General features: G+C 40.0%; 1 protein-coding gene across 8 annotated transcripts in view; it reads left to right on the top strand.

The window, feature by feature from the left end:
- Positions 1-13162, top strand: part of slmapa (sarcolemma associated protein a) — a 118303-nt gene that overhangs the window by 70319 nt on the left and 34822 nt on the right. For 4 of the 8 annotated variants that reach the window (XM_041783157.1, XM_041783153.1, XM_041783154.1 and 1 more), the window contains exons 5-12: positions 2392-2454; positions 4428-4523; positions 4767-4838; positions 4940-5080; positions 5172-5309; positions 6435-6603; positions 6806-6856; positions 9186-9332. In XM_041783157.1, the coding sequence (XP_041639091.1) occupies positions 2392-2454; positions 4428-4523; positions 4767-4838; positions 4940-5080; positions 5172-5309; positions 6435-6603; positions 6806-6856; positions 9186-9332 (877 nt within the window). The remainder of the gene's footprint in view (positions 1-2391; positions 2455-4427; positions 4524-4766; positions 4839-4939; positions 5081-5171; positions 5310-6434; positions 6604-6805; positions 6857-9185; positions 9333-13162) is intronic. The other 4 variants (XM_041783158.1, XM_041783161.1, XM_041783156.1 and 1 more) reach the window with 3 other exon arrangements.

Raw genomic sequence — 13162 nt, 5'->3', positions numbered from 1 at the left:
TCTGAAGGTTCCCAAGAGAACAGTGGCCTCCAGAATTCTCACATGGACCAACCAGGAATCTTCCAAGAACTGGTTGCCCAGCCAAACTTGGTAGTCAGGGGAGAAGGGCCTTAATACAAGAGGTCACCAAGAACGTGGTGGCCATCTCTCAAAGTTCCAGACACGGACAGCCATCACTGCATCTTCCACCGATCTGGTCTTTATAGCAGAGTGGCTAGACCTTTTAACCAGTTGTTTTGTATTTGACCTCATATTTTCAACTCCAAACTTTGACTTCACAATCTCACAGTTTGACCTTTTAGACCAGTGTTACTCAACCCTGCTCAACAAAAGAGCCAAATTGTTGAAAAATACTTTCGCAAGAGCCACAGTTTAAGTAGTGACAGTGGCAAAAATTGGTTAAAGTGTCATTAAAAATGAGTTAAACATAGCAAGAATGGTCAAAAAGTGGCAAGAAATGGGCGAAAAGGAGCAAAATAACCATAAATTTGCAAATACTGGGTGAAAAGTGGCAGTGGGAGAAAAAGTGGAAAAGGGGCATAAATTGGAAAAATGAGTGATAAATGACAAAAACACGAGTTACAGGTGGCAAAAATGGTCCAAAAGTGGCAAAAATGTGGTGGAAAAGAGTGAAAAGTGACTAAAATGGTCAAAAGCAGGAAAGAGTGGAAAAAATGTGGCTAAAAATAGGAATAAAAGGCATTTTATAGCAAAATACAATTTAAATGGGTGAAATGTGGCAAAAAATGGTGAAAAAGGGCAAAGAAGGGAGATACAAGTGGCAAAAATGGGTAAAAAGCGGTAAAAATAAGCGCCAACAAGGGCCTAAAGCAGCAAAAATTGTTCAAAAGTAGCAAAAAAAGGAAAAATGGCAGTTAAGGGTAATGGAAATTTAGACAGATATTTAAGTTTGACAAAGCCTACTGTATAATTTTGGGAAACAAACTGATTAATGTGATTTGTAATAGGTAATTTCTGAGGTCAAAGTTTCCCTTTTTTATGGTCTTCTGGGGAATAATATTTCAAATTAAGACATAAAAGGGCCACAGTTCATCATAGAAGAGCCAAACATTGAGTATCACTGTTTTAGACTCACAATTTAAAATTTTGAATCATATTTTAACCTTTTAATTTCATGATTACAGATTTTATTTCATATTTTGACCTTTTAAACTCATGAGTTTGACTTTCTTCCTAATATATTTGCCTTTAAAAACATTATTTTTCAATTTCATATTTTGACCTTTTTGAACTAATAAATGTACTTTTCTCAGATTGTCAGGCTTTAAACTTATCTTTCTAGCTTTTTAAATCTCAGAATCATTTATCATCAGTGCTAAGTCTTTTTTTTTTCATATTTTATTGCCGGTGAAACAAGATTGACAGTTTATGGTTAAAAAGGTGACCCTGCTGGGCCCTCAGGTTAGACCTGTATCTAGAATCCGACCCCTGCTGTAATCGAGTTTGACCCTCCTGATTTAGATTGATACTGACCCCATGATTATTAAACACCATTACTCATTGGTTTAACAACATATGCAATACAATCATTTCTCAAACTTTAACACTCTTGACACGTTAGAAAACAAGCAAACAGTAAATAGAAGTGAGTTTAAAAAACATAACAGAATAATAACAAACATCACCCACATAAAAAGACCTCTGCACAAATCCAGCGTTACATGGCACGATTCCACATTCATTATTAAACCACACTTAACGTTTCCATGATCATTGAGGCCAAAACTGTGATTGAAATCTAAACTGGATGAATTCTACAGCAGCGTGAATAAGCTGTGTGTTTACCTGACCTCTCTGCTGCTGCAGCTTTTTATTTAGAAAAACATCCCTAAAAATGAGGAAAACACAGGTAGAAGACTTTGATGTCACCCTCCTGTCATTTTCCTGATTGAAGTATCTGTCAGAGACATGAATGTGACCAGGAAAGAGTTAATGGAGACACAGAGTCGAGAGATGAATATTAAACAGGAAGCTTCACAGATGCCTGATCAAGCAAAAATAAACGGTGTTTTACTTTGTGACCGTGCAGATGCTTTCTAAGTGACGCTGCTGTCTGTGAACACTGGGGATATTCTCTGTTAATGAAATAGAAATGCAGCAGTGCATACTTCAGTCTCCTGTTGTTGTTTGAGGGTTTTCAGGGTCCTGGTTTATAAATGTGACAGAGGAGAGCTGAAGACTGTGATGTGTCATCCTACTGTCTCTGTCTTGGCCCTCTTCCCTCCTTTTTATCTGTGTGTATATTGAAACAAGATGACCTTTGACCTTTGTATTCCACATGTTTGTTCTTCTTCACCTCAAACACAACGTGAATGAACTCCAGACTACAGTCAATATATTTACATGCTGTCTGTATGTTTGTGTTTTTAGGTTGCAGCCAACACTCCCAGTATGTATTCTCAGGAACTGTTCCAGCTCTCCCAGTATCTACAGGTAACACACTGACACCTACTGGTCATTCTGTGGAACTACAACCACTCCATGAGCTCAGTTCAGACATTCCTCTTGGTTTTCCATTACTCATCAGACATGTTTGAACACATTTTTAATGTGAGACGGCGAATCAGTGGTGAACACGCTCAGGGTCGAGTCGGGAGCTGTGCTGCATTTTTTTATTTTTATCTAAGACACAAAGAAAGAGATCTCCCACTCACCTTGTCTATGTGTAACACAATCTAAAGCTCTATGCTATGTAGAAAAATCCAGTAACTTAGAGGCATTTTAGGACAGAATGTTAGACGTAAAAAACAACGGTGGGATAATACAAGCACAGAGATCAAACGATTTTAAAGGCACTGCTAGAGGGGCTTTCCTTTTGTAACTGTTTTGATTTTTATGGAGGACTTTGGTTTAAAACCTTCTCCCAGCTCAGCCAAACTAACATGAAATCCTTCTAAAAGAGCCTCAAACCGAAAACTAAGAGGCACTGTTCATTTTATTCTCACTTTCATAACACTCAACATTCATGGCAGTGAAATACTGTTTCATTCTATCAGGCAGACATTTAAACATCCTATCACAGGATCTGGAATTACTGGATAAATGAAGTCTGACCACTCTCAGGGTTCTGTCTTCCACTGAGAGCAAAAAAAACATGAGCATCAAAATACAACATCATCCTTACAGAACAGTACATAAAACAGGAAATCAGAATCAATAGAAAACAATAAAAACTGAATATAATGAAGGTGTGTTTATTGGTTTAATGAATACGTTTTTTTTACAAATTTTATCTCTGAACATTTTACTTATTTGAATACACAAACAGAAAAAACAAAGATAAGAACAGACAAATAATCAAAGCAAATCAAACACAATATCCTAAAAACAACAGACAAAAACAAACAAACAAACAAACTGCCCCGTTAATAAAAGGAAAGTTAAGAGAAGAATGTGTCCATGTCAGTCCAGCGGTTGGTAATGACCAAGGTCCCGTGGAGTGTCCATCAGTTCCAGGTTGTACAGCTGAGTGAGGCACAGAGCAAAGACGAAGAGCGACGACCAGTATGTTTGAAACAGAGCGGCTCGTGGTGATTACGCACAGTAAAGCACAAAAACCTCCCAAAACAGTCAGCTGAAGTTCCACACGTCTTCTTCCTTAAGTAATCATGAAAAAGTCCCCAAATCTTCAGAAACTTTGAAAGAGAGTTAGATGAAGAATATAGGCAAGAAATTACATCATTTAATCACATTTTAAAACAAGGGGGAGAATATAGTGATAAAAAATTAACTTTAGTTAAAAGATTAAACAGCAGGACATATTTAAACACAGCAGACTCACATAAAATCATACCAGAAGTTTCATAGATCAGTAAAAGCATGTGTACTTAGAAGAGCTGCACTGATGCTCGGGTCAACATCAGATTCAGTTTAATTCTGGTTTCTAGTATACAAAGGTGGTGAAGAGCTTTTTTAAAAGGAAGAATATGTGATGATGCACAGATTAGATCTGTGGGAAACATGACAGAAAATATTGGCTTTTTCAGACTCTTACACATGAAAGAAGTCATGAAAAAATACTTTGCCATCAGTATTGGCAATCCAGTTTTAGGCATTTGTAGGGATGGGAAAAATGTTAATAATTAACAATTATTATATATACACCATATATTATATGCTAAAACCAATTAATTAAGATTTCATTGATATTGATGTCATATTGATGTCATATTGATGTATCGATTATTCAAATTGATTCAGATCTTGATTGATTCCCTTGTTGACTCCTTCCTGTGACTTTGAGCTTTGAGTCCACCAGCTTTGACATTTTGTCTTACTAACTGGTTTTGAATTAAAGATAAGGGATACAGTTTTTTTTTTTACCTATACATGCTTGTTCCATTCTTTCTGATTTGTATTTTTTGTGTCACCACTCACAGCTCTCTCTCTGTATTTTTCTGTTCCAGGAGGCCTTACACAGAGAGCAGATGTTGGAGCAGAAGTTAGCCACCCTGCAGCGTCTGTTAGCCACCACACAGGAGGCGTCAGAGAGCAGCTGGCAGGTAGGAAACACCGCCCTCACACTGTAAACCCTGCGCTGTCTCACCTCTGACTTAAACCTGTCATAGGCACACACTCAGATCTCTACTGTCGTACCTCCAAAACAGACGCTTCCATGTTAAATATCATATAAAAATGATATTAGACTTGTTTTTACAACACATAACTTCTAATTTTAGAGGTTATTCTTATATGGGGGGTTAATCATCTTGTATGGCAGTAAAGTGAGTGTTTCTCTCCTGCAGGCTTTGATTGATGAAGACCGTCTGCTCTCCAGACTGGAAGTGATGGGCAGTCAGCTACAGGCTTACTCTAAGGTGAAGCACTAATGAGACAAATTCTCCTGCAAAAAAATAGACAAAAGTCAATCTAATGGGGCTTCTTCTTTAATCCACGCTCCTCTCCTCATCTGTCACAGTCTCAGACAGAGGAAGGAATCCGTAAAGAGCTTTTGGCCCTCCAGGAAGACAAACACAACTATGAGACGACGGCGAAGGAGTCTCTGAGGAGAGTCCTGCAGGAGAAGATCGAGGTGGTCAGGAAGCTGTCGGAGGTCGAGGTAAGACATGGACAGGTCTGCACATTTACTCATGAATTCTGAGGCTTTGTGGCTCCTGTGTTTCTAACAGCTTGTTAAATTTTTTCTGCAGCGCTCTCTCAGTAACACAGAAGATGAGTGCACACACTTGAAGGAGATGTCAGAGAGAGGCCAGGAGGAGCTGAGGGAGCTCGCCAACAAGTACAACGCCGCCGTCAACGAGATCAAAGAGCTCACTGACAAAATAAAGGTACCTGCAGACACTGAGACTGATCCTGTGATTTTAATCAAACCAAGCAGTGATGTTGAATATTTCTGTCAAATCCAGAACACTAGTCAGCCTGGTTTAGAAGCTGAAGTGTTTTTTTAGTCTTCCGAAGGGATTAAAGGTTTAAACTATCCTCAGGATTTCCATTTTGTTCTGTAAAGTTGTGCAGTTTCTCCGGCTGTCGCTCCTTTAGCATCTTCTGTTTTCTGCTTATGGAGTTTGCACATCTACTATCAATAATACGGTAACTGAGCTCTGAGGCCCCGTCCACACGGAGACGAAAATGATATATTGTCTTTTCGTTTTGAAAAAGTTTTCCATAAAGATGAGATCATTTCAGGAAATACTGAAAATGCTAAAAGGAATTTTCGGCACGTGTGTTGCTAACCAAAGTCCAATACAACTGGATGTAGAAAAAAAGGTGCTCTTGTTGTTATAGTAAGTTAAAAAATAGCCATAATAATAAGATAAAGTAGTCTCATTGCCGCTCCTGGAGTGGACCAAGACAACGGGGAAATACTGCGTCTACTTTTGAGGGTAGCCCGAAACTCACAGGGCAGAGAGGAACATTTTTAACGTTTGCAGTGTTAGCTCGTAGAAATACAAATGCCATGTGGTGAAAACAGATGGTACTAAACGTTGTAGACTTTGCTGAACATTCTGGAAAACTGTCTGAATTATTTTTTTTCTCTTTAAGAGAAATCCTGAAATAGACTGCATCTGATAGGCTGGTGCATCTCATTGAATATTCTGGATTTTAGAATGTTTTCAGGCTGCAAAAGTTTGTGAATTAAGATGACATTTTGTACTCTGCTTTTGCGTTTTTATTGTAGTTGTTTTGAAGGGTTCACTGTATGACTACCTGTGTACTATCTTTTGTACCCTTGCTAAGGTCTTCTTGCTCCCTCATTTTAAGCATTCCTCCGGAGATTGTGTTCTGTCCTTCCTTCTCTCCTACGTCTTTCTCCCTTGTTCTTCTTCTCTGCCTTTCTAGTCCTCTTCTTCTTGCCTTTTTGTTGTCTTGCCTCTCATATCACCTTTACGGTGTTCGGTCTCCTGTATTCTTCATCAGCTGACTGTGCTCCTTCTGTCCTCTTCCTCCCTCAGTTAGCAGAGAGCCGGCAGGAGGAGCTGACCCAGCGGGGGGCGACGGAGAAGAAGGAGTTGGAGCTGCGGATCGAGGAGATGGAGGAGAAGGAGCAGGTTCTCCAGGCTCGCATCGAAGCTCTGCAGGCCGACAACGACTTCACCAACGAGAGGCTGGCCGCCCTGCAGGGTACACACACTCACACCAACACAGTCAGACTCTCTGATTCTAACCGCTCATACACAACACCCTGCATGACCACTTTAAAACCCAAGGTTATCACCAAAGTTGCTAAAGCAGGCGGGGTCTCAAACCAATCAAGGGGCTCGGCTGGGACTTCTTGTGAATCAACGCTTCTCTCTGCTGTATTTGTTGTTGTTGTTGTTTACAGTGCGGTTAGAACAGCTACAAGAGAAAAGCATAAAAGAGAACAACAGCCTGGGTGAGTCTAACCTCTCTGCTCTGCTCCGGGACGTTCGTCCTCTCCATCATCGCCGCTGTTTGTCTTCTTCTGTTTGCTAACTTCAAATCCTCATCCTGCACTAATGATGCATGAAAACATCCTGCATGACGTCCACATTGAGAGATGTTGCTCGCTGCTCTCTGTGTCCATCTGTCTCTCTGTCTGTCACCGTGGAAGTCTGGCTCTTCTTCTTCTGTTCAGGTCTCGTTTATGGCGGCGTGATTTCCAGCCCTCTGGTGTCCTCCTTTAGTTTGAGGGATGCTGATTCAGTTGAGATCTCTCTCTGGATGCTCAATCTTAAAGTCCTCACACATAAACCTTTGTGTAATTTCTCTCAACACCTCAAATCCTGCAGAGAAAATCAGTAGTTAGTTTTCCTGATCCACACTCTGAAACCTCAATACAGTCAGACCAGCAGCAACAAAGCAACAAGACATATCTTTCAAAATACAAGCACAGCATAGACTTTTTGCCACAGATTTTTGCTCCAGGCACACATAAACATGGTTTACAATCCACTTTTGGGTCCCGACTCACCTAGGATCTAGATCAGTGGTTCCCAACCATTATTACAATCAGCCCCCCTACTAGTTTCCAAAAAAGCCATGCCCTCCCAGAACGTACTGGACAAGAATTCAACATCAGTTTTAATTGTTTTCATTGACAAAATCCCAACATAACATGCCTATGTGGATCCCAAACCTTTTCTGCTAGGCCCCCCACTCCTCACTTTACAAATCAACACGTAAAAATATGTTAACACACACACACAGTCACGATTTTTTAAATTTACTGCAACACACAATCTTAAAGATAACAACAATCGCCTTAGATAGAATAATCTCACTCTTTGACTGGTTTTATTAACAAAAAGACATGAAGAGAGTAAGACTGAGTGTCATCTGTGATCAGACTATAAACCACGCCCTGCAGGTGCTGATTCTCCGTCAGACACGTCAATATTTATCTGATACTATCATGCCGGTTTATCAGAAGCGTTTCCTTTAGCTCTACAAAGAAATAATGGCTTCTTTTCTTTTGTTTATGTGATTTAAATCTCCTGACGGTAGTTTATAGCAGATACAACAGGAGGGAAGTGAGTTTTTTGCGACACTCACCTCTCAGAGTTAAGGTGAGCCTGAAAACAAAAAATGGCAAAAAATTGCAAATAAAGTTAATGGAAATATACAGACAAAAAATAAAGGTTAAAAATTAAAGCCAACTGTATCAATGTGGGGGTTCAAACTGATTAATGTGACTTGTAATGGGTAATTTCTGAGGTCATCGTTCCTTTTATAAAAGTTTTCCAGGGGAATAATATTTAAAATTAATCATCACAAAAGAGCTACACGCTGACTATCACTGGTCTAATAGCTGCATGATTATGACCATCTCCATTAAGTTGCCAAATTTGGGTGACTGATATTCAGAAACAGTGGGTGCTGGTTTGATTGATAGAAAGGTAATCCCCATTCCCATCAGCCACCATAATGGTCTGCTGGAACAACAACATGGCTGCTGGTTCACATCATAAAGGCAGCGTGTAGGTGAAGAACAGTGGCACCCACTAGTCTAGAAGCAACCTTTTTGGGAGGGTGATTAATATTTCTTCCTAGAAATGTTTTTCAGGATAGTTCAGTGACAGTGAACCGTCCTGCAGGCCCATCAGGGAATGATTATTGTTACTCATCTGAGGAGAGGAAGATTTCAGGGGGGCCAGTCAAGTTTAAAAGATCACTTTTGTCCAGGATAGACGGACGGCGGTCTTTAAAAACAACATCAGCTATCGTGTAAGGTGAGATATACCTACACCAACTCTAAAGAAAAGTTCCAAACATTTATTAATGGTAGAGACCTCAGCAAACAACAGGAAATATGTAGAAATATACAAGAATACACACATGTAGTCCTGCATATGAATGCAGGAGTAAGGACTCAGTCAAAAACACCTGAATATACGTGGGCAGGACATCTGGATGCTTGGTGGCTGCTTCAGGAGGTTTTAGAGAAAACATGTTGGCACTTTATGGAGTCTGATCAGGGCTTGTTGGGGTTTCTGGGTAATCTGGGCTGTTTCCTTGGTTACCAAACTGTCCACTGCTTTATTTCTCTTCCTCTGGGGAAAAAGAGCTTCTGGTCACTGATTGACTTCTGGTGATTTGAATGAAAACACTGAATCTGAATGCTGGAGGTGACTGTCTCACTGCTCACTGAGCCACAGAACACACACTGTTCAGAAAGAGCGTGTTTGGCTGCTGAAGTCTCCACAAAATGGCGTGTGTGTATATCTGATCTGGTCACATGACAGATGTGGACATTTTCCCCGACGGAGAGCTAGAGGAGCCTGTCGAGGACAAACAGAGCCCGCAGTCACCTGAGAGCCAGGAGGAAGACGAGGATGAGGAGGACACAGACACCGATGATGGTGCAGTTGGTCCAGATGACGAAGTCAATGGTAGTTAGTCTCATTATTTAAATTATAGACAGTTTGATTTAGCGCTGCTTGTTTATGTAGGAACTTTGAACAAACATAGACCAAAAATATCTTTGCAATTTCATCAGAGAATAAAGAACTAAAGAATGATTTTAAAAAGCCAAACATTTATTAAGGCAAAGAAAAAACACCTTAAAAAAAAACTTAATTTAAAATACTTTTGTTGAAAGACTCAGTTTGTTTACATGCAGTTAGAAAAAGCTGAATCATTAGTTTGGCTCATACTGGACTTTCAAAATGCATTAAAACATGTTAGTCTGATTGAAATCTTATAAAATAAAGTATCAAATGAAGTGTGACTGATAATCCTAGATAATGCAGAGATCAAATAACCTCAAACTTTAACGTACAATGGCAGTACAGTCCGATCTGCCGGCAAATCAAGCAGTTCCATTACCCTCGCTCCCTGAATCCCCACTCCACTCCGCTTCGTTGCAAGTCTATTTCCTGCACTGGTCTCTGCCAAACTGCATCAGTCCACATGGAGCAGACTGATCCAATTGCCTGATTGATTGTCTGAAGCTGCTCGTGGCTTTGCTGCATTGTGCCGCCCTATAGACATTTCCAGTGTGTGAGGCCGCTCGCCTTCATTTTGGAGCAAAATTGTGCAGCCGGTGCATGTTGAAATTATGGGTTACTCTTGCATCTTTACACCTCAGTCGGACCAAAACTAGACTAGGGCCGTTTTCGAATTCGCCTGCTGTACTAGCAGTGTGTACTGATTTGCCCAAATTGCAGTATGCAGTATGCAAACTAATGCGAAAGTTGCAGTATGCCAAAAATACCTGGATGACGTACTGATTTGGGAAAATTTTACAGTATGCATCAGACCAGTCTGCTTCGCCTACTGTTACCCACAATGCAAAGCGCCGGGTCAGAGTTCGTAATGGCGGAGAGCAATGAAACTTTAACCGGAGCAGCTGACGGTTACAAATGGAAGTGCCATTACTTTTTATCTTTACCTTTTTAACGTGTACTATAGCGAAATAAGTTGTAATAAGGTCACTGTTGTTTTTGTTTGACCGTTACGGCTCGTAAAGGCCGGACAGGTGCTGTCAAGTGTGTCCTTTCACTACACTATACATGCTAAGCTAAAAACAAAGGCTATAAAAATCCCAAAAATCAAATAAAAACACTTCCCAGGTTATTTCTGTACGGAAATGGATGGAAACACTGTAGCATCGTTTAATATTAATCAGGGTATGACGTATACCGAAAACCAGCTAAACCAGACCAAGCATACTTCACAGTAACGTCCGACTAGCATTCATACTGCATACTCCTGTTGAACGCAGTACGCAGTGCACAATACATACTGTATACTGCGTTTGGCAGGAGTATGCAGTAGGCCGGGGGTTTTCAAAGTGTGTGAGAGAGAGCCTACCCTAAGAAGAACTGATCCATTCAGTGGACCTCCACCCACAAAAAGGATTCAAATTTTAAAAAAATTAAACAACAACATTTCAAACATTTATGTCTAATCTATAAACATTTTTAACATTAATATATTTTGGACATTTGGTTTGCAAATGTCCTTAAACATCTGCCTTTCCCTCTTATTTAGTTATAATGCCATTAAATACCTTTTCATATTTTTTGGGCCATTTTACGTCTATTTGCTTCTTTTTCCCCATTTTTTCCACTTTTATCCCATTTTTGCCCTTTTTCAACTTTTTGCCCATTTAAGCTGCCTTTCATCATTTTATATCCTTTTTTTTCCATTTTTTGCTCATTTTTATTCATAACATCTTTTTGCCACTTTTCTCCAAGTTTTTCCACTTTTATCCCATTTTTTCCCTTTTTTTTCACATTTTTTTGCCACTTTTTGCCCATTTAAGCGGCCCAATGCCATTACATACCACTTGTTTCCTCTTTTTTTGCCCATTTTTCCCCACTCTTGACTGCTTTTTGCCCATTTAAGTCACTTTCCACTCATTTTTTTTGACACGTCTCACAAATTTTTGCTACTTTCTGACCATTTTTTCCACTTTTACTCCACATTTTCACCCATTTTTTGCTGCTTTTTGATCATTTTTGCCATCTTTTACCTATTGTTATTGCTACTTTAAGCTGTTTTTGCTTCTTTTCAACTCTTAGAGTGTGGCTTTTGCAAAGGTATTTTCAATTATTTGGCTCTTTGGTTGAGTAACACTGCTCTATAGCATAGTCCCTATAGTGACTATATGTTTATCCATTTTGCTCCATGCACAGCAGAGGTTAGCACAGCAAATCACCTTTTTTCTGGTTTATAGTTCCGCACCTCCCCTGAAGCTCTGTGGCGCCCCCCAGGGGAGGCCCGCCTCACACTTTGAAAACCACTGCAATAGGCCAATTCGAAAACGGCCTAGGTGTTCTGAACATGCTCCACATGCAGCCTGCACATGCTTTGCTCCAGGAGTTGAACAGCATAAATGCTGTGTGCAACAAAAGTCGTTGGATATCATGATCAGAAACATTGATTTCATCGTATTTGGACCAAAGGTAAAGCATAGATTGTGTATGAAGTAAAACCAACATAAAAGCAGTCAGCTGCGTACTAACGTGCTAGAACGATCAGCAAAGAGATGGCCCATCGTAACAGGCTGAAAGAGGGCATAAAGCAATCTACCCTACTGGAATCAGACATAATCCCGTTGAAAAGCAATTCACCTGCTACACATATAAGCTGGAGCAGGGACAGAAGTCCAATGAAACTGAGCTTTAACTGCAGCCTAGCTTAACTGTGCATGTAAACGTACTAAGTGACACATTGAGTGATTTACAGACGTGCTTTTATTCCTTCATCATTCATTCATTCATTTATATTTTCATGGGTTTAAAATCCACATGATTGTTTTCTTTGATCTTTAAAACATTAAGCCTTCACTTCAGTTATGTCATTGTTTAATTTTTGTAACTGATAAAGCTTCAGACTCCCTGATCATGCACATAGAGTCATTTAAATTCTCTTTACAGATTTATTTTTGCTTCAGTGAGCCTGGTAGAAAACAATAGACCATGCATCAGAAGAGGTTAAATCCTGGATTAGCTGCTGAATTTGTATAGAGCTTTAGCCGTTATGTGATCTTCAATTCCTGCTAGTTTTTTTTTTTAAATACATCTGAGATTTGCAGCTCAGTGTGAAAATCTTTTAATCGGTTATTATATTTGCTGATAAATCCCTTAGAGATGCCTTAGTGTTTGATTTTGACGAAGCAGATGCTCCGTGAGAAATCAAAACCCTTTGAGAGAAATAGACCTTTTTGTAAGACTTGGTGCACTCTAAAGCAACGCTGCAGGATAAAATGAGGTGGGTCCTAGAGGAGGCCACAGTCTCGGACTTTAAAAACGCGGTGCTGGACATGTCTGAGGAAAAATGGAGACTTGAGTGAACCCGTAGGACCGTAGGAAAGTGTAGATGTCAGTGTTTGGTCTAAAAATCCTATGAGAGGTAGTTGCTGCCCTCTATGACCTTTTTCACAGCTACACTATATTGTCAAAAGTATTCGCTCACCCGCCTTGACTGGCATATGAACTTAAATGACATCCCATTCTTAATCCATAGGGTTTAATATGACGTGGGTCCACCCTTTGCAGCTATAACAGCTTCAACTCTTCTGGGAAGGCTTTCCACAAGGTTTAGGAGTGTGTTTATGGGAATTTTTGACCATTCTTCCAGAAGCACATTTGTGAGGTCACACACTGATGTTGGACCAGAAGGCCTGGCTCTCAGTCTCTGCTCTAATTCATCCCAAAGGTGTTTTATGGGGTTGAGGTCAGGACTCTGTGCAGGCCAGTCAAGTTGATCCACA

This window comes from Cheilinus undulatus, linkage group 3 (genome assembly GCF_018320785.1).
Source record: "Cheilinus undulatus linkage group 3, ASM1832078v1, whole genome shotgun sequence".
Classification (NCBI taxonomy): Eukaryota; Metazoa; Chordata; class Actinopteri; order Labriformes; family Labridae; genus Cheilinus; species Cheilinus undulatus.
Note: the sequence above shows the minus strand (reverse complement) of the source record. Positions and strands in the feature narration are given on the sequence as shown.